General features: G+C 41.1%; 1 protein-coding gene across 3 annotated transcripts in view; it reads right to left on the bottom strand.

The window, feature by feature from the left end:
* Positions 1-21,489, bottom strand: part of MCC (MCC regulator of Wnt signaling pathway) — a 207,950-nt gene that overhangs the window by 43,873 nt on the left and 142,588 nt on the right. For all 3 annotated transcript variants that reach the window (XM_028749466.2, XM_077936126.1, XM_028749468.2), the window contains 4 exons: positions 20,467-20,609; positions 14,472-14,614; positions 8,970-9,133; positions 2,958-3,164 (listed from right to left, as the gene is read on the bottom strand). In XM_028749466.2, coding sequence (XP_028605299.2) covers positions 2,958-3,164; positions 8,970-9,133; positions 14,472-14,614; positions 20,467-20,609 — 657 coding nt within the window. The remainder of the gene's footprint in view (positions 1-2,957; positions 3,165-8,969; positions 9,134-14,471; positions 14,615-20,466; positions 20,610-21,489) is intronic.

Here is a 21,489-nt window from a genome sequence, read left to right as displayed (position 1 = left end):
TAATAAGCATCCAAGGAAGAAAGGAATGGAGGTGGGAGTAAACAGTAGAGGAATTAAACACCTGAACCTCAGAAAAACACTTGTGTACTCTTCCTCTGGGTAATGAACCTTAACTCTCCCACCAGCTGGCACAAAAGGCCATTAGACTGCCACAAGGCTAGATGGAAACTGGTGATTTGTTCATGCATCTCCTTTCTGGACAGGCCAGTTTAAGACAATATATCATCTTCACTACCTTGAAAACCAGATTTTGGCTGGATCTAAACAGAAAATCTCAAAGACACAGATCTGAATTAAAACTCTTTCAAATAGGTCTTACGATCCACAGCAAAAAAATTGTACACAGCTTTGAAGGAGAACAAGAGAGGCTGCTTTAAACGCTTTAGCCAAGAAGTGGTAAATATATTTAAGTGAACACTATAAAATGCATTCCCACTGCCAACAAGTGTTCTTCCTTGAAATGAAAAAACAGGAAACACCCTACAAAACATCTGTGATTTTTTCCCCATGCAAGGATACATAAATGTGCCAAATCTTCAAACACAGATGGATTAAGGCAGCCTCCCTGGAGACATCGTATAGATGCCTAAGAGTTACGGTCTCAGAACCAAGACCAGACAGGGACCTGCAACTTTCAGATTCATTTTGGGCTGCAGGAAGATGAGCATGTAATGGAACAAGCAGGGAAAGGGTGGGGGCTTTAAGAGTTATAGGGTGAGGGGCAAAGGGAGGGTACATGGAGGAATGACGATCACACCCACACCATGCATTTAAAGCATACTTATAAGCATGGCTTTCCTCAAAGAATTCTGGGAACTGTACCCCTCACAGAGCTAGAATTCCTGGCAGATGAGACTTCCACACAGATTCATACAACTGCTTTGAGAACACTTTTAAAATGTTGCAGCTCTGGTTATCTAACTAAACAACAAAGCAGGTTACACATGCAATCTGTTTCAGTAAGAAGAGTAGAAGAAGAAGAGTTTGGATTTGATATCCCGCTTTATCACTACCTGAAGGAGTCTCAAAGCGGCTAACATTCTCCTTTCCCTTCCTCCCCCACAACAAACACTCTGTGAGATGAGTGGGGCTGAGAGACTTCAGAGAAGTGTGACTGGCCCAAGGTCACCCAGCAGCTGCATGTGGAGGAGCGGAGATGCGAACCCAGTTCCCCAGATTACGAGTCCATCGCTCTTAACCACTACACCACACTGGCTCTCTCGAACACACCGAACACACACACATTAGACTGTGCTGGACCGAAGCTTTGAGTGAGATGGTTTCTGCAAATGAATACTACAAGTGTGAAAATAGTGAATGACAAAGTCTAACACAGCACAGAAAAAACCACAAGTGCCTTTAGAAATTAGTTTTTTGGGCAAAAATAATCCATACACTCAACAAGGACTTGAGCCAGAAATGAACCATTCAGTCACCCATTCATGAGAACTGCTTCAAATTAAAAGTAAGAAAAGACTGGTTTTCTTCTAACTCAAATTAGCACAATAATAAAAAAACACACTTTAGACTTCTTGTGTTCACAAGGGGAGTGGGAAGAGGAGAGTTCCGCATTGGAATATACAGTCGTACCTTGGTTGTCAAACACCTTGCTACTCGTACGTTTCGGCTCCTGAACGATTGAAACCGGGAAGCGAGTGTTCCGGTTTTCGAACGTTTTTTTGGAAGTCAAACATCCAATGTGGCTTCCACTATTGTTTCTGGTGCCGCCTGCACAATCGGAAGGCAATCGGAAGCCGGTTTGTTGGTTTCCGAACGTTTCAGAAGTCGAATGGACTTCTGGAACGCATTCTATTCGAAAACCAAGGTACGGATGTACTCTAGAAAAGGGATGGGGAACCCTGCGTATATTGTTGAAACATCTGTTGAAGATCTGCTGTATCTTTCTACTCGCATGTTTATGCACAAGCTCCCATGTTCTGTATTGCATCTTAGATACAATAAAAGGAAGCACTTCTGGCAAAAACACTCCTCTTCATCCAGACCTTTGGCTAATTATCTAATCTATGGCCTTTTAAACTGTGGGTGGGGCTGTTATTTTGTTTGTTTGCTTGTTACTGTGTTATATATTTTTGTTTCAGGTAGGTAGCTATGTTGGTCTGGCGCAGTAGAAATAAATTAAAAATTAAAAAATTGTCCAGCAGCATCTTAGAGACCAACTGAATTTGTTCTGGGTATAAGCTTTGGTGTGCATGCACACTTCTTCAGATTCAGGTATCTGAAGAAGTGTGCATGCACACCAAAGCTTATACCCAGAACAAACTTAGTTGGTCTTTAAGGTGCTACTGGAAAATTTTTTATCTATTTTTGTGTTTTAATACTGTAAACCGCCCCGTGATCTTCAGACGAAGGGTGGTATATATTATTATTTTATTAAGAACAACAACACATGCTTCAGCACATCATATTGAAATTTTTCGAAAAGTGTTATCATTTGGTATCTCGGTTGTTCAAGGAAAGGTCAAGCCTTCTATCAAGTTTTTCTACTTCAAATCTCTATACAGGTGCACCCCTACTTCCGTGGGAGTTATGTTTTGGGCTGCCATGTGCATAGGTGAAAAGCACCTAAGTGGGCAGCACTCTCTAAAAAGCCTCTAAACCCCTTTCTGTTGCTCCAGTCCAAAAATACTATCAAAAAACCCAACGACAACCACAACTAAAATTGTGGTCATGCATGAGTCGGTCACAGGGAAACTGGGGAACACCTGCATATGATAATGTGCTGAGCAGATGAGGCTGGGCAACTGAAGAAACTCAAGAGGTTGAAGAGAGAATCCATTAGAACTGCACGGCAGATGACGAAGCAAAACAGTAAATGCCTTGAGAAATGGAGCCTGGAAGCGAGGATCCTGCCTGCTGCCAACTCCTTTTATATTCTGACAAAATATTCTTAACGTTTCTGTAGCGGAGTGTGGCACATAAGTGGTTATTGGCCTCACCCTTCTGCGCAATCTGTCTCGTTCCTCCCGGATGGCGTTCATGGTGGCCTTCGTCCTGTTTAGCTCCTCCTCCTTGCTGCACAGCATTGCTGTAAGGCTCTCGTTCTCTTCCCTCAAGCCCGCGAGTTCCTTCTCCCAGCGAGACCTCTCTTCAGCCAGGTTGGGATACAGGTCCCGCCCGAGCACACCTTCAATCTCTTCGACTGTCTGCAGAATATTTTAAAGGAACAATAATTCATACACGAAACACTAAACGTATTATTCACACTAATGGACACATTTCAATTTGCTCTTTTCCATTTTACAGAAGCCATTTTAATTACCGGTAGCAAATGCCAGCATTGTTTTGGGGGGGAAAATGAAGCAATTAAAAAAAATGGTCATTTTTGTTTACATCTTGTTATATTAATGGAAGCAACTGCAAACCTGTGGCATTTACAGAGTGCATTAGGCATCGAACACACTAATGAAGGTGAAAAACAGGAAAGAGTGCGCATCCCACTTAATCAGTTGACATACAAAGTGGACTGCTGCTTTGGTGAACTAACTGAGCAAAACCAAAGCCGCAGTTGACCAGATGAGTGGTGACAACCCACTAACAAAAATGTTGCAGATCACTGACTGGAGGCTTTGAGAACATTAGAAGATGCCTGCTGGATCAGACCAAAGGCCTATCTAATCCAGCATCCTTTTCTTCCAAATGCCTTTGGGAAGTCCAAGTGCAGGACATGAAGGCAATACATGACATGAAGGCCTGAAACTTGCAAGGGGCTTACGTTACAGGGATCTGCATGCAAGGTCAGAGGGACCCCCCAAAACCGCTCTCCTGTATGACCATTTCTACCTGTCGGATGCTGCCAAGCTGAGCGGGCGAGATCGCAGGAACCTTGCAGGCTCTTCCAGAGCCCTCACAAATCTTCCAAAAGGCTGGTAAGCAAGGTAGAGAGCTGAAAAAGGTCTCCATAGCAGGAAAAGCTTGGTGCAGAAAGCGCTTTTAAAGCCCTCTAGGAAGGTCACGTGACCTCTCTGATGGTTTTTCACCTGTCTCCTGCCGTCTTTCAGCAACTGGTATTCAGGAACCCATTGCCTCTGATACAGGAAGCAGTCTTCTGTCGTAACGGCTAATCTTATGCTCCACAGATATATCTAAACCACTTTTAAAGCTGTGCACGTTAGAATCATAGAACTGTAGAGCTGGAAGGGACCACGAGGGTCACCTGGGCCAACCTCCTGCAATGGAGGAATATTTTGCCCAACCTGGGGTTTGAACCCACAACCCTGAAATTAAGGTCTCATGCTCTACCAACTACATCTTATGTTAGTGAAGGATAGGATAGAAGCCCCACCGTAAACGTTCAGACGGAAAGGTGTGCCATACTGCCATTTAAATCTACCAACTGCACATGGCTGAGTCCTCATTTAAGGAAATACTCTGTATTTCTGCCGGAAGATGTCAAAGCTGAGCAACAGAGAGAAAACTATCCAAGCCTGTAACCAAAGAGTGCTGAACCGGAGAAATCTGCAATACACTTCCTAAGCCTAAGGTAAGAGGCAGTAGCATTTTAAATAGAAAATTAGTTTGCAAAAGCAGCAATCCACTTCATAGAGTTCCTCTTTCATAGGAGGAACTAGACTGCATGTGGGTGGAAATGAACGGAAGCAGCACATTTTATTTTAGTTAGTTCTTCGTTTCAAACAATGAAACCTACCATTATGTTTGCGGGAAGGTTTATTTCTGGATTACCTTCCCAGTTTGCTCATCATTCATTTATTCATTATATTTATATACACATTTTTCTCATCATTTCCAATACCTAGCGAAGTTCTGAAACTAAATCCATCCACCTCCATCCTCAGAGGTTTCGACATTCTGGATGCGTGGGTGAACTTCATTTTTGAAGTGTGACGGAGGAAATAAAACAAGAAGCCTTTGGGAGAAGTAAAGAAGCAAAAGGCACCTGAATTCTTCCCCTTTGACAAGAATTGCAATACAGAGGAAAACCCAAAGAGGATGAAAATAACTTGACCGGAATAAGAATGTATATAGTAACAATACTTCTACCTTGCTTCCCAGCAATGCTTTTACAAAGCATAACACATAATACCAAAACACACAGAATAAATCAATACCATTTAAAATAGTTGAAATTAAGTCTGCATGCACGGCCCAGAAGCTTCAGCTAGTGCAGAATCCTGCCGCTAGACCGATGATGGAAACAGACTACCGTATTGCCAGCACATGGCACCAGTGTTGAAAGACCTACACTGGCTTCCTGTCCACTATTGGGTCAGCCAGGTTAAAGCTTCTTGTACTAGCATACAAAGGCCTGAACAACTTGGGCTCAGAAAACCCACTTTACCCCATATGTCCCAAGTTAAACACTGAAATCATCTGGGGGGAGCACTATTAGTGATGCCCAATCGACTAGAAGCATGGCTGACACCAATAAGGATTCATAACTTCGGTACAGCAGACCCAACTCTACGAGAGGCCTTGGGGGAGAGGAATGTTTTCATCTGGCACCTAAAGATATGTAACGAAGGTGCTAGGTGAGTCTCCCTGGGGAGAGCATTCCACAAATGGAAAGCCACTGCAGAGGCCTATTCTCATGTTGCCACCCTCTGGACCTCTTGTGGAGGAGGCGCACAAAGTGCGTCAGATGATGGCTGCAGGGTCCTGGTTGGTTTCCATGAGGAGAGGTGGATCTTGAGGTACTGCGGTTCTAGGCCATTTATAGGTCAAAACCAGCACTTTGACTTGGGCCCAGAAGCTAACTGGTAGCCAGGCAGTTGGGCCAGGATCACTGTAATATACTCAAACTGCCTTGCCCCCAAAATTTTGTATACTGTATTTTTCTTTCTCCAAGAATTTTTCTTTTAGACATACAGTGGTACCTTAGGTTACATACGGTTCAGGTTACATACACTTCAGGTTATAGACTCCGCTAACCCAGAAATAGTGCTTCAGGTTAAGAACTTTGCTTCAGGATGAGAACAGAAATCGTGCTCTGGCGGCACGACGGCAGCAGGAGGCCCCATTAGCTAAAGTGGTGCTTCAAGTTAAGAACAGTTTCAGGTTAAGTACGGACCTCCGGAACGAATTAAGTACTTAACCCGAGGTACCACTGTATGATGAAAAGCAGGGTATAAATTTCTTAAAAGCGTGGACTGTTTCAAGTTCAGTGTTCCACTCAGTCAACCTGTCTGCCCTGCCCTGCCCTCTTCCAAGATACTCTACTCCACCCCCACCCACCCCCCGGTTTTCTGTCCCCTTACTCCAACACTCAGTTAAAATTATTTAGGCCTCATTTTAGGTCTTGTTCCCCAAACTTTTTTTTTGTACTTCTGCAGATCTTGGGGTTCCTCCAAGCTTTCTGATGTTTTCTACATGAAAAATATGAAGGCTATATAAAGGAGCCACATGTGAATAATGAGTTTGCTATTAGTATATATTAGGCATAGGCAAACTCCGGCCTTCCAGATGTTTGGGACTACAATTCCCATCATCCCTGACCACTGGTCCTGTTAGCTAGGGGTGATGGGAATTGTAGTCCCAAACATCTGGAGGACCGGAGTTTGCCTATGCCTGGTATATATCCTAAGAGAGGGCAGCTTAGGGTCCAGGTGGGCCTTCCTAGGCAATGAATTCAGTATGTGGAGCGCTCCTGCTTAAAAGGTTCTAATCCAAGGGAGGGGTGCATTCAGCCTGTGGGTTTAATTATGCCTTCCAGCCCTCTCCATTTAGCTCATAAAGCCATCTTTGCCAAAAACTAAATCCAGCTGTTCTACCCCTGACTTCAGGTATGGAGTCAAAAGAGAGGTTTCAGTGCTTTGCAAGTTCCACTACCCCTCTTTTTTGCTTGAGACTTCTTGTTTCTAAAAAGGAGATGGGAACAAGTAGCTAAGCTGGAAAGTCAAAGAGAGGTTTCAGTGCTTTGCAAGTTCCACTACCCCTCTTTTTTGCTTTGAGACTTCTTGTTTCTAAAAAGGAGATGGGAACAAGTAGCTAAGCTTTTTATCCTTTCCTACACAAGGAGGCTCACTCAGTTGGGAGCTTAGCCTATTGGAAAAGTAGTTTCCCAAACAAGCAAGGCATTTTAAAAAATGTATATAACCAGTCAGATAACCTATCCCTATCTTCATTCAAGGCCCTTTCTGTCTGCAAAGCAGGGAAATGTTTACTTACACAAACTACCAGATTTCACTTTGGTCAAACATTTACCAGCGCTGTTAGCACTCAAAGCTAAATGTGCACTGTAAGCTGCTTCTCAGTGTGCTTTAGCTATGCTGCACAATTCAAAGTACAAAAATAAATTCACCAGGAGACTTTGCATAGCTCTGACAATGTCTCTCTTAAAATGCCAATGAAGTATGGAATTTAGGGAAGTACAGAAGGTGAGAAGAGTCTATGTGAATCATTTTTTATATGCAAACTACATGCGCTCAGATGTCTCTCCCTTTAGAGGAATTTTTGCAGTGTCTCTTCTATCTTCCATAATTTTACCCTATAGGCCACATCTCATATTTATTGTGAAAGTAAAGCAAATGCTAAAGTATACCATCTCATGGATGGATTGAGGATTACTGCCAGCCCCTTACTATCTACTTGGCAGTTTCCAATGGAGTAACCACAGCAAGAAAGGGAAGGCTGCAGCCTTCCCTCTTGACCTCACGTGTGGGTGGTGGAAAAGATGAAACCAACTGCAATCCCTGACTTCCAAAATACAGCATAGTAGTAAAAGTACAGTGCTTCTAACATGAACACAATAGGATGCAAAATCATGGAACAGATTCTGCATACGAGGCCATCCTTTTAAATGTTCTATGCAAAAAGAAAAGATCAGTATTACATTTATTCAGACACTATTGTTACTCTTGCTCCCAGAACTGGAAAATATTTTATTTGTGCTTTTTCTTTTAAAAAAACACACACCAGAAAACAGCCACACACCAACCTTAGAATAAGAGAACCTTAGTAACCTGGCATTAAACTCTTATACCTAAGGCAAATTCTAGGAAAATAGAGTAATATTTGAACAAGAGGTCTTTTCACCTATCCTGTTTCTCATTTAAAACCCCTTAGCAAATGCAGAATGATTTCTTTGCACTGGGATATCTCCCACAGAGAGCATGTCTGACAAAGATTGATGAAAAAGAAGAAACCAAACATAGCTTCTACAATGGAAACAACCAATGAAGATAAACACAGTGGCTTCTTTCTAACTTTATCTAAAACAGACCCATTTGCTAGAAAGTCAAATGTTACAGCTAAACCATGCACAATTGTCGGATTGCAGAGAATACCAAATGCCATCACTGTCACAATGAGCAGGAAGTTCATATCCTACTGCATTGAAGGCCCTACACTACTGAAACCACCTACAATTAAGCACGCAGTGAGACAAGTATATAATATCTGAAATGACTTCAGGAATAGCTAGGTTGTTTCCAGTTCCACCCATCCCTATGTAAACCTCTCCCCCATGCCCTTTCAACTTCACTTTTGAACCTATTATTTCCACCATGGACTGGCCTTCTCAATCTACCTTTCCTTCAGATTGTACTCTCTTTCTTCCTTTTTTCTGAATCGGTGCTCCCTTGTCCCTTAATTTCTCTACCTCTTGGGCCTGGTTTCCATCTCTACAGGCCAACCTAAAGCCTCTAAAATGCACAAAACTCCTTGGTATGATATTGCCAACACAGTGGCACTCAACAGTTAAAATGTTTGTGAATATTCTGTAAGGCGACAACAGGTTAGCTTAATGACAAGAGAAAGCTCTGCAGATAAGATGTCAGGCAACAACCAGTTTTCAGCCCATTTTTATAGGTAAGATGTCTTTGTGACTTAATTATCCTTTCAGTAAAACAGGCTTTATTGCCCAACTGTTATCGGAACTGTATGACAACATGTGCTTTGATTATCTGATGAAAGACGCCATATAGGTACAAATTATGCTCTATTATGTCAGAAATTACGTAATAAAGATTAGCAACCAGCTAACGTTTCCACACCTTAATGGCTAAATCACAGTGTTCACTGGCAGTGGTGAGCTGTTCAATGTGTCTGTCCACATCTGCCACAGACAAACTGCAGCTGCTCTTCTTCCTCCCACAGACAACATTCTCCAGGCCCGTCAGCACTCTCTGCAGTTCGGAGTTCAAGTCACTACAGGTATCTGTGGGGCAGAAAGAAGATGTCAGACATACATTCCAAGTCACCAATAGACAGAGTTTCCATTCAATCTTAATCTTGAGGGTGGGGAGGAGAAGGTTGCACACCTGCAAGAGGTAACTCAAATCGGCAAACATTCCTCTTCACAATCTCCCAAGCACAAACAACATCAAGGTAATCTTGAAAGTTACTAATTTACTGTGGGGCTAACAACTAGACAAGCTTGAAATCTGCGTGCTTGGCTTTCAAGATCAGGAAATACTCACAAAGAAGTCTTTCACATGAATTGGCGGTGGGGTGTGTGTGTCATTTTGTGATGTTATTGGAAGCAGGAAGGAATATCTCCTTCCCTGACCCCCAAGAAAGACTGCTTGGTGGCCTTCAACATTTCCCCTCCATGTGGCATGGAGCATGAGTGGAGTAATTTGTTCTGCAAACATCTTTTTTTTAATTACTATCTGAAGCTTGGTAACTGCATGTTGCCACAGCAGCAAGTGTGTAGATCTTGCTTCCTGCTTATGGCACATCTAGACTGTCAGCCTGGCCTCACGCTAGTGGTAATGGGGAGAAGGGGCTGGACTCAGTAGCACTTAATCCTATGATAAACCATTTCTTTTTCATAGGTACGAGAGCTACACAAAATGAGATGGAAGCAACCATTTCTGATTATAGCCCAGATAAAACCTTGCTTGGAAAGTTTGGGAATGCTGGAAACGTTTTGCTATGTGCTGATCAAGAGTAATGACTTAATCTAAAAAGGTTTAACACCAGGAAGACATTATTTTAAAATGAAGTTCATACTGTCAAACATTTGCATATACTGCTAACCCATCTGCTTTCCATTGTTCTAGCCTTTATCATTGTTCTTCTGCCTATTTCTTTTTCTTGAATAATTACAGTACTGTGTTATGTCCTGCAGGGCATCGTATGCCTATGCTTCTCAAAGAGAGCTCTGGCTCACCAATGACTGACCACAGATAAAAACAGGGGTTATTTGCTTCCCACTGGAGACCCATACAATTCTGAACCTGAGCATTTTTCCATAAATGAATATTGGCTGCCTCTTTCAAGGCTGGGGTTAAGCAAGATGAGGCAATTAATTTTCACAAACCTAGTGTTTTACATTTTAGTATTTTATTTTAGCATTGCATTTTATTGTTTAATTCTTTTAAACAGATAATTATGTTTTAATTCTCTAAGGCATTAGTATGAGAAAAAGTTGCTTCTTCAAATATTACAGAGTCCTTTTCTCCAGAAATCTACTGATAAATAATTATTAGTGCAATGCCAATTTTATATTAATTGTATCCACATCCAGCTCAGATTTAATGGGCAAGCATTAGCAGATGTTCTCAATATGTAAATAAGGATGAATTCATTCTGGCTTCTTTTGCCTAGCATCATCAAAACATCTAGGGCTTGAGTACACAATTAAGAAAACACATCACAAAACAATTAATATCCAGATACATATTACGTTCTGGCATGAATCACCCCAACAGAGAAACAGACAATTTATTACAGTGCAAGTACAGTACAGGAGTGGGAAAATGTTGTGGCTACACAATTAGCATTGTAGTGAAGTGTTTCTGATCTGCATTGTCTCCTCTAACATACACCCACAATCTAATTCAATGGACAGCCAAATACATGCTAACAGAAAGGCCATTAAAATCACTTATCCTTTTTGGATAAATGGTAGCTGAATGTGGCCCTAGCAGCATTTTTGTGCAACCTGCGGTTTCTTGATTGAAAGCACAAATAATTTTTTCCATTATTTAAAAAATGTTTCTAGTTCCTATACTTGAGGATTGACGCATAGAACAGGGATAATATGTCTACCAGCACTGCCATTGGAGGCACAATTTTCATGGGAAGAATATACAAATAAATGTTTAATACAAGTTTGAAATTAAGGTTGCCTAGACTGTAAATTGTATTAACAGAATTATGTTTTGTGTTCTTACATTGCTGTAATCTACCTTGGGATGTTACAGTGAAGAGTGGGTAAGAAATCATATCATATCATATCATATCATATCATATCATATCATATCATATCATACCATACCATATCATATCATATCATATCATATCATATATAATATCATGCTGGTCCAGGTTGCATCTGGAGGTGCTATTTCATCCAATTCCAAATCTAATTCAGCCCCCATAATCCAACTCATTGCTCCATGCGAGACTCTCTTTTCTCTGTTGCAACATGAATGGACACAGCAGAGCACAAGCCCTGCACACTAGACCTTCACAGGAGTCCTACAGGTATGCTTTAATCTGGGAAGAACACTGAGTAAACTGCTCAACAAATCATATTCCATGCTATTATCAATGTGGATTGGTAAAAAGGAGAGCATGGGATTCTTCTGAAGTCCGTTCATGTGCAAAAAGTGCTTTAATAGTCCCCATAAAAAAATATCTCTGCCCTGTCGGCTCCACTTAAAAACCATTTCCCTGCATTAGAAGCTATTCAGCTGCAAAATGTTTGTTTTTATAAATACAGTTTCTCACAGATCCACCAAGGAGATTGCTGAACTGATAAAAACCTATTTGTGTTGCCTGCATTCCTGAAGCGCCATGACAATTTGTACACATTTTGTCACATTTTACAAGACAATGCCTTGCCCCAAACAAGCTCTTGTATTCTAAGTTCTAGCCCTCAGGCAGCTTTCCTCCCAGGAAATAAGACTTTATAACAAGGCTAGAGAGACCCACATCTCAAGGAGAAAGTAGATTAAACCCAGTCATAGGATTTACAACATACAGCAAGGGAGATTAGCTGTTTTAGCCCTTGATGTTTTATTGCCTGTAGCAGTAGAGAGGCATATCTAAATTTACTAGTATATCATGACATGTGAGTCTAGCTTCGTATGTCAATGAGGTTTCTGCATTCGTGCAATGTGCAGTTCCACCTTTTCATCTCAAGATAGATTTGCATTCTGAGTGTATCCAACAGAAGGGGCTCAAAGGGGGTGGGGGGGCTTAAGTGAATGTACCAGAGAATTCGGTGATAAAATAAAACACATACAAAATCAAGAGGAATGAAAATACATTAAAAAAAAAACAACTTGCAAAATTGTGTTGTGATATCCACTACCACTATTTGCAGGAAACAGATGTAGCAATCAGGGTCATCTTTACAAATTTCACTATGAGGAGCGCCAGCAATCAAGACAAGCCAAAGTTTTAATTTACACTTGTCTTCTCAGCTGTGGGAACTCCTGTTCCAAAAACTGCTAGAAAGCCCCAATGTATAGTGTGTGTTGTGTGTGTATGAGTGTGAGTGTGTGTGAGAGAGTGAGAGAATGAGAGAGAAAGAATGAATGCAGCCTCTTGTTGATATAGCTTGTTTAAGTAGCTTGACTAAATCAATGTGCTATTTTTTAAAAAGTTTTTACATTCTGATATTCTATGGCCTTTTTATTGCTTTGAATACTCTGAATGACAAGAGAAGCAGACTCTTAAATGTTTTAGCCCCCACTTTGATTTACAGAGCCAAAGTGGTTAAACTGTGATGCAAGGCATCTCAAAATACATGCCTTGTCATGTTATGTCATATTCTTGTCCTGTTATGTCTATTTGTTTCAGGCCAGGTCTGGAAACTGGTAAGATATGTATCATAAATTGTTCATTTTAAGGCAAGCGTATCTTCACAAATCTAAACCCCCAAAGTTCATAATGTTCTCCTCCTACATCGCTATATCAGTCATCTATAACCTTGCCTTGGGCAACGCTACAGTTGAACATACGGAGCCAAATTCCTTGAGTCGTCCCTAGCACCACAGAACTTAACCAATATTAATCGTGTCTGTCTAACATCACAAACAAGGGAATAAGATTACAGATGCTCTGTATTAATTTTCCCTTTACAGGAAGGTTATCCCATAGTTGAACAGCTATGAATTCTGCATGGTAAACCTTCATGCTTAAGGGTGAAACATCATCAAGAAAATGGCTAACAGCAAACCATTTTCTTTGTTCTTTGGGGAACTTCAGTATTTCATACTGCTTCAACAATATGGTGGGGAACAATCTACTTTTCGGTGGGTGCGGTTTCAAGCCTTTTTTTATCAACATATATCTAAGTCATATACTTGAAAGCAGAACTGAATGTGTGATCTATACGTTGTCCCTCTGAACTAAATAGCAATGACCCTTCAGAACCTGCAAAATGTGGCACAACATTCCAAATCCCTCTGTCCCAAAAGTTAGAGCAGGTTATTTCAACAGAACGTGCTGGCTGTAAGCCTAAGTTTTTGAACCAGAAAACCTGCTGGAGTTTGACAAAAGCCATCATTATCAGAGTCACTCTGACACAAACAAATGTCCTTAGCACTTCCCAATTCAGCCAAATGTTACTTTGAAACCTGCCATCTGTAGAGAAATTACACAGCTTTCTGAAAGCAAGAGGCTTTGAAAGAACATTATTTGATTATGCAGTGCTGAGAAGCAATGGATGTTACAGCTACATGCAGCACTGCATAAAAGAAAACAGAAATCACCAAATAATAACCAAGGGTGATATTTAAGAAGAAACTACTGCTAAATAATCTTGTAAATTAATATTTAGAAGTAGCAAAAAATTAGATGGACATGCAAGAATGAAAGGTTTTGTTTATATGTTTGTGACTTCTGATTTCAAACATCAGACATAGCCCCAAATATTTTTGTGAGCTTTCTAAAATTAAAGGGCCAGGAATCATTGTCTAGAATTAGATGATGTAAGTTTAGCTTCCATTTTCCTCTTTTTGCTTACAAAAAGTTGCTCAGTTATGCTCTACTGCTAATATATTATTAAAAGTTTGTTATGGACATTTAATGGAGCAGTATGGAAAAACACTGCTCTAAAAAGAATATGATGATATGCATGGATTAAGTATGTAAAGTATAAGCGAGAATAATTAGAAATGGTTATAAGATGTATTATCCAAAGAATGCAATAACAATATTCAAATTTAAACCAAAGGAAGTCATGTCATGGTGGAGGGTGTGTGTAGGGTTTTCGTTTGTAGTGTAGGGTGTGTATATGTATTTTCTTTTGGTCGATTTTGTATCAGTATTTGTTTGTTTATTTTATTTTCATTTTCTGTATCATGTACTAAGAAATAAAAAAATAAGGTGTTTTTTTTAAAAAAAAAAGTTTGTTAAATGCTTGTTTTTATTATGTGCTGCTGTTCAGGACAGCTTGAATAATATATACTTTTAAGTCTACTAATAAGATGCCCCACCATGTCCCTTACTTTTGCTTTGAAGTTTTTTACTCTGCCTTATGAAAGCTGCTGTAATATTCTGCTACTACCATGAGAGGCATTCAAAATATTGCTCACCCATGTCAGCTGTGACCATTGTAGACTGGTTCTCTGGGACTGAAACAGAAGTTTGATCTTGATCCAAGCTGTGTGAATCTTCATTGACCTCATGTTGACTATGACTAAGTTCTGATCGCAGTTCTGAATACTCATCTTCTTCCCTGAGGAATGAGCCACAGACAAATGATTTTTTCTTTTTTTTAACCACCTGAGAGAAACAGCACAAGTGATGGTCCTATAACCACAATAAGTAAGCATTACAAAAAGTACCATGCATCTAATAAGCTACAAATATCCACAAAACTTTCGTTAGAATATGACCTCTGAAGTTCACAAAATCCACCACATACTTATTAAAAAGGAGATGATTAGGTGCATTAAACCATCTTACCAAACAGGTGGCATGGTTATTTAGATTGTTTTAGAATATTATTTCACTCTCTTATCTATCATTACACCTGACTCTTCCTTCCAGGATGTCAGGTACTGAAATTTTATCCTCATAATCACTTTGAATGGTAGTTTAAGAATTACTCTGAAAAAACTTGTAGCACATTTAGCATATATAATGAGTAAGTAAACAACCCAATGGAATGTTCTGCGTAAAAGCACTCATTAAAATAGTTGGATAAGTGTGTGTGTGTACACATACATGGCTTTGCAAAAGGCACTTTGCACAATTCCTTCTCATCTCTATGTGGCATGTGCAAGTAACATTGGGGTATCCGGGGAACTTGTCTTAAGCTCTAAATTAAATTAATGGTTGCTTAAAAGTGCTCATTATTGCTAAGATTCTGTGCAGCTATAATTGCTAGTGGTTTACCTATGTAAATAAACTGAATGGGGGTGAGGAGGGGGGAGTCTTGCAGAAGACTGTGTCTTTCTCCATGATTAAAAGAACCACATAGTGGTTTTTCCAATCACTGAAAAGGAGCTTCAATGAGTCCCTCCTCCCACTTTCCAATGCTCAGAAATCATTTATTTCAGTTTTCCAGTCGCAGTAACAGCTGCAATGGATTTTAGGAGACAGAAGGGAAGAATGAATTAAGTCAAAGGAAAACAAATATGACTATTTGCTCTTCACATTGCCCTGCTTCAGTGTGAACTCAGGCATATTGAAAGGATAGCTTTTTAAACTATTTAGGAATACTGAAGCATGAGGCACCTTTTGTCCATGACACCCAGCAAACATTCAAAATACACCAAAAGGCTAAGTTAAAATTGCATCAAAGCAGCACTTCAAGGTTCTATGCGATACATGCTAAAGTAGGCAAGAAAACCAAGCCCCAAACAGCACAAATTAAAGTACAAGATAATGAAGACCTATAAACGTGGATTAATGTTCTATGAATAAGTTAATTATTAGGCACAACACAAGCCAACAATAATTAGCTTTAGACAAAAAACAATTACCATGCAGTCAAAGAGCTGTCTTTTTTTGGTCAGAAGGCTAATTTGTTTGCTCATTTATGTCGACTCTCTGCAATTAGCTCTTCATTTTAAAACCTGAATTACCTCTGAGTGGTAAAGAGGATGGGCTTATCACAGTGCTAACACTTACACACAAAAGCTTTAGTGAGCTTCATATGCTCTTCTTCCAAAAAGACCATTTATTTATACTAAACACAACATATGTTACATCACTTTCACAATGCAAACTTAGGTAGAGAACAACTTCAGTTCATTTCCTGAGTAGGAAAATTATCTTATTTATCTCAGCAGATGCTATTCTTTTTAGCCTAGAGGTTTTAAATCCAAAATATGAGGCAGTATGAGCCATATAAACAATTCCTCCTCCCCACCGCAGCTTGGTGAAAATTAATATTGCAAACCAATATATGGTTGAGGCCAAACTTTCAAACCTGGCATGTGAATTAAACAAAAAATGCATGAAGGAGAAGAGGAGCTTGCCAATTACATTTTTGTTGCTCTGGTTATTTATTGCTTGTTTTATTTTTTTACAAAGGACTCCCTGCCTTCCCAACGATGCAGTTGGCAAAACAGATTATTTTAAATTTTAATTAATTTCATTGATTTATGAATCATCTTCTACATGTGTGTCAAGGTGATTCATAAACATCATAAAGAACAGGTAAAGGTAGCTTTAAAAACAACACAAAAATAACTGAATGATATTTTGCTTTCCTCTGCCTTGTATATTATTTTAATGCAACTTACATATATTGGCCATTTTCTACTTTATTGGCTCTACCTCTTTGTGGGGACGCGTTGCTGGGGAGCCGCCAAGCCTCCCCCCTCAGCGTGGGGGGCCTCCCCTTACGCTGGGGAGGCACAGCCATGACAGTTAGCCAAGCAGGTGGCTTCGGGGGCATGACCAGGGCCAATTTAAACCATGGTGCCACGCTGAATCGTCCCTTTTCAGCCTCATGCCACAGATCTCCCGTCCTCCCACCCTCTGATCAGGTTGCATCATTGGCCTTGCTATGGACTTTGGTTGGTCGCCGTTGAGGGGCCTGGTAGGACTTTTTCCACCTGGCAAATTGGCACCAGCCACTTGGTCTTCGCCTACCTCGTAGCAATCGTCCCAACTTTGTAAGGTTTGGTGGTTAGGCATTGGAATAGTGATGTTTGGGGAAGGGGAGGTGCAGCCATCACCTGCCCCTCCGTGCTCAAGGGTATTCTCTTAAAGGAATCCGGGGGTGTGGATCTCGTCTGAAGCCCAGGGAGGGGCTAGGGCCATGCCACGACCCCAGCGGGAACCCAGGGGGTGTTCAAGTCGATCCACATCAGTGGGGCTCCCCCTACTGGTGGTTTACCCTTCCAGACTTCCTGCAAGGTGGGCAGGAGTCAGATATAGTCTGTTGATGCCAATGCCTAAGCCAATACCACTCACATTCTGTAACCAATAAAGTTGTGGCCTAAATTTTGTCCATTAACATTAACGTAAAATTATGTGTCCTTGTGTCCTTATTCTCATGACGGAGGATTGGGGCTTTGACATGCAATTATGTGTGTTTTTTGCATTTAAAAATATTTTTTGTGTTCCTTCCTGACAATTTGATTTAAAGTTAGGGTATCAGTCTTATTCGTGGGATGCGGGTGGCGCTGTGGGTTAAACCACAGAGCCTAGGACTTGCCCATCAGAAGGTCAGCGGTTCGAATCCCCATGACGGGGTGAGCTCCCGTTGCTCGGTCCCTGCTCCTACCAACCTAGCAATTCGAAAGCACGTCAAAGTGCAAGTAGATAAATAGGTACCGCTCCGGCGGGAAGATAAACAACGTTTCCATGCGCTGCTCTAGTTCACCAGAAGCGGCTTAGTCATGCTGGCCACATGACCCGGAAGCTGTACGCTGGCTCCCTCAGCCAATAAAGCGAGATGAGCGCCGCAACCCCAGAGTCGGTCACGACTGGACCTAATGGTCAGGGGTCCCTTTACCTTTACCTTATTCAGAGTCAGCCCTGCAACAGAGTTGGCTTACAGTGTATACTATATACCAGTGACAAAGATATCTTGAAATATGTTTGGACAACCATTTGTGGTCCCTTCATCAGTTTAGCAATAAAGACTTGGGTGAACAACTTCCATATTGTGCCATACAGCTCCCTCTTAGCCATTAGGCGCCAGGAAAGCTTAGTTGGCTGTTCCTCTGGAGTATTCTGCTGGCACTTTGATCAGATCACAATTACCAAACCCTGCTTTAAACTATGGCAATGACTTATCCTGATAGGTAAAAGTTGGAAAAAGGAAACGAACAGTGTAATATGTAAGTTTGTCTTCATCAGTTTAGCATATTAGAGCAAGAAATTAGGCAAGTGGCACTTGTATTTCCCCATTGCTATCTCCGCTAAGGAATTCATCTGGGGTGTTGACAGGGTGTGTGCAAAGTAATTCTCTCATGGCTTCAAAACCCAGTCTAGGCATTGGCTGGTTTCCAACATTTGCTCTGCTTTAATTAGTGCTGGTAAAGCACTTTGATATCCTCAGGTGTTAGGTCCTCTGTGAATACAACGTTTGCTAGAATTATATTTATGCTAATATTTTTGTCGCATCTACTCAAAAATAAGCAGCTGCCATTTTTATTTCCTGTACCAAAGTGAGGGCAGGTGCTAGTTCTCCATGTACTTCTGATCTACCCTTGGCGTTGAAAGGGCAGCATTCTCATCTCTCCTAAGAAATCAATCTTCTAACGTTAAGATTCCTCTCCTATGGAGCATGAATAAAGTATAACGCTTTCTGGGCAGTGAAAATATATATGAGATATTACGCAAGTGTCATGAGCCAATTAGGAGCTATCTTGAAGCGAGACACCTACAAATTCATTAGTAATTAAGGGTTTTGCAGATAACTCATTTTGCTTATTTCAGAGTTGAGATGTGATTTTTCTTCAGGTGCAAGATCTTCTGTTACTTCAGAAGTAAAGCATAAGCTACAACTGTAAGATCTAATATCGTTCTGTGGTAATTTCATAGAGCTGATCACGAATGGAAGAATATACAGTGGTGCCTCGCAAGACGAAAAGAATCCGTTCCGCGATTCTTTTCTTCTAGCGGTTTTTTCGTCTTGCGATTTAGCGCTATTAGCGGCTTAGCGGGCTTAGCGGCTAAGCTGTTAAAAGGCTATTAACAGCTTAGCAGCTTTGAAAAGGGGGGGGAAACGGGGGGGGGGGGAATGGCGAGACTCGCAAGACGTTTTCGTCTTGTGAAGCAAGCCCATAGGGAACTTCGTCTTGCGAAGCGCCTCCGCGACGGAAAACCCTTTCGTCTAGCGGGTTTTCCGTCTTGCGAGGCATTCGTCTTGCGGGGCACCACTGTATTCAACTTAGGAAGAAGCGTGAGGATCTAATGCAGCCAATATGATTAATGTTTGCAACAAAATTCCTTCAGCTCTAGATAGATTCCATAGCTAGTATTGCCAGAGATGAACTTTGCAGAGAGTACTACCAGACATTCACAAATACCAAATGTATCTGAAAGAGACAGCATCACATTGAAGAGACATAGAAGAAACTCAGTGTCATTTCCATAAAGAATCTGAACCTGAACACCAACTGGGTCCGACATTTATGCTCCAACCATCATCACCATTGTCATTTCCCCCATACCCCTTTCAAGGAAAATTTCTTTACAAATTGTGTACAGAAAAACAAAAGCCACTTTAGAAGTTTCACATATACAACCAACAAAATGCAAAGTTTAGTTTTCACAATAATGGTTTGTGGCCCACTGGTGTATCTCAAAAGGAAGGGCTAGAGGTGTTTTGGCCGCAGATCTATTTACTTAGGGCGGCATAGTGTATATCTGGCTCAGGGAGAATTAGTATTACTGGATGGATAGCTCAGTCAGTAAAGCATGAGACTCATGGTTGTGGGTTTGAGCCCCACATTGGGCAATAGGTTCCTGCATTGCAGGAGTTTGGACTAGATGATCCTTCCAACTGTACAATTCTTTGACTGGGAAAGTGTATGGGGAAGCAGCAGCATACAACTGTAAGGATTAAGGGATATAAAACAAGGAAGTTTCTAAGCAGGTACATGCATGCGTGCCGTGTGTGTGTGTGTGTACACACATGTATGCGTATGTGTATATGCAACCTAATATGATTAAGGTAAAGGTAAAGGGACCCCTGACCATGAGGTTCAGTCGTGACCGACTCTGGGGTTGTGGCGCTCATCTCGCTTTATTGGCCAAGGGAGCCGGCGTACAGCTTCCGGGTCATGTGGCCAACATGACTAAGCCGCTTCTGACGAACCAGAGCAGCACACAGAAATGCCGTTTACCTTCCCGCCGGAGCGGTACCTATTTATCTACTTGGACTTTGATGTGCTTTCGAACTGCTAGGTTGGCAGGAGCAGAGACCGAGCAACGGGAGCTCACCCCGTCACGGGGATTCGAACCGCCGACCTTCTGATGGGCAAGTCCTAGGCTCTGTGGTTTAACCCACAGTGCCACCCACGCCCCAATATGATTAGATGGGAGCAAATATTTATCGAAGCGCAAGAGGTAGCTTTATGCTGGTGTTAGGCTGACACAACTGATAAGGGACCACTCTACCTTATAGTAGTTCCTTGAAGTCGATCGATTTTCTTATTTAGTTCTGCGATAATGCTGTGGAGCTCCGTGATCCGTTCTTCATAGCGAAGCGTCGTCCGCTCTTGCACATCTTCGTGCTCTCTCATGAGGTGGGACTGTTCACACTAAAACAGCAGCAGCAGAATAAAGACATTCAGAGGAACAGCATGGACATAATGGGGAGCTATGTGGAAATAGGATGCAAGAAAATGCTTCACGTAGGACTCGGCTAAATTAGTAAAGGAACAGCGATTTGAATGCGCTATAAACATCCAGCACCAGATGGCGCCAGAGAGCAGGAAATTTTAAAACGCGATTTTCAATAGCAATTTTCTTTTGTTATAACAATCTAATTTATTTATAGTGTGTATGTTTTCCTGTGTATAAATCCACCTGCAGTCTCTCACAATCCCACACTTAGGAAATATAAATATAAGTTTTTAATAGGAAATTATAAAGAATAGATCTTAATTTATAGTTTCTCAAAGGGAGATGTGAATATGATAAGCTATAAGCAACACTGCTTTTTGTATGGATTGTGTCCTTTGGTTGTTGCTAAGTTGGAGTAGGAGGCAGAAGAGTTGGCTGAAGAGGCAGCAGTAAATGAGAGATGGGAGTAGATAAAGACTGACATCTTCAAATAGTGTTCAGTTCAGAATGTGATTTTCTGTTAGTTCAACAGTAAAACTGTCTTTATAATATGTTGTGAATCCCTTTTAATGTCATGTTTGACTTCTCTCGTTTAGCTTACACAAAGAAAACATGTCATGATGCACATTACTGTACCAAATTACTCTCTGGCGCCTATGAACCCGATCTCAGGCCTAGCAAGCTGCAAGTTTCAGACATCCTTTGTCTTCGATCTGAAATAATATTTCAGACATGTCAGTGTGTGACAATTACTTTCTGTCAATAAATAAGAACTCTGCTTTACCAGATTTCATCTCTCAAAGTGGTGCGCTGAAGAGATGGCCATTGCTTATTTTGACTGAAGATATACAGACT

Source organism: Podarcis muralis, chromosome 11 (assembly GCF_964188315.1).
Source record: "Podarcis muralis chromosome 11, rPodMur119.hap1.1, whole genome shotgun sequence".
Classification (NCBI taxonomy): domain Eukaryota; kingdom Metazoa; phylum Chordata; class Lepidosauria; order Squamata; family Lacertidae; genus Podarcis; species Podarcis muralis.
Note: the sequence above shows the minus strand (reverse complement) of the source record. Positions and strands in the feature narration are given on the sequence as shown.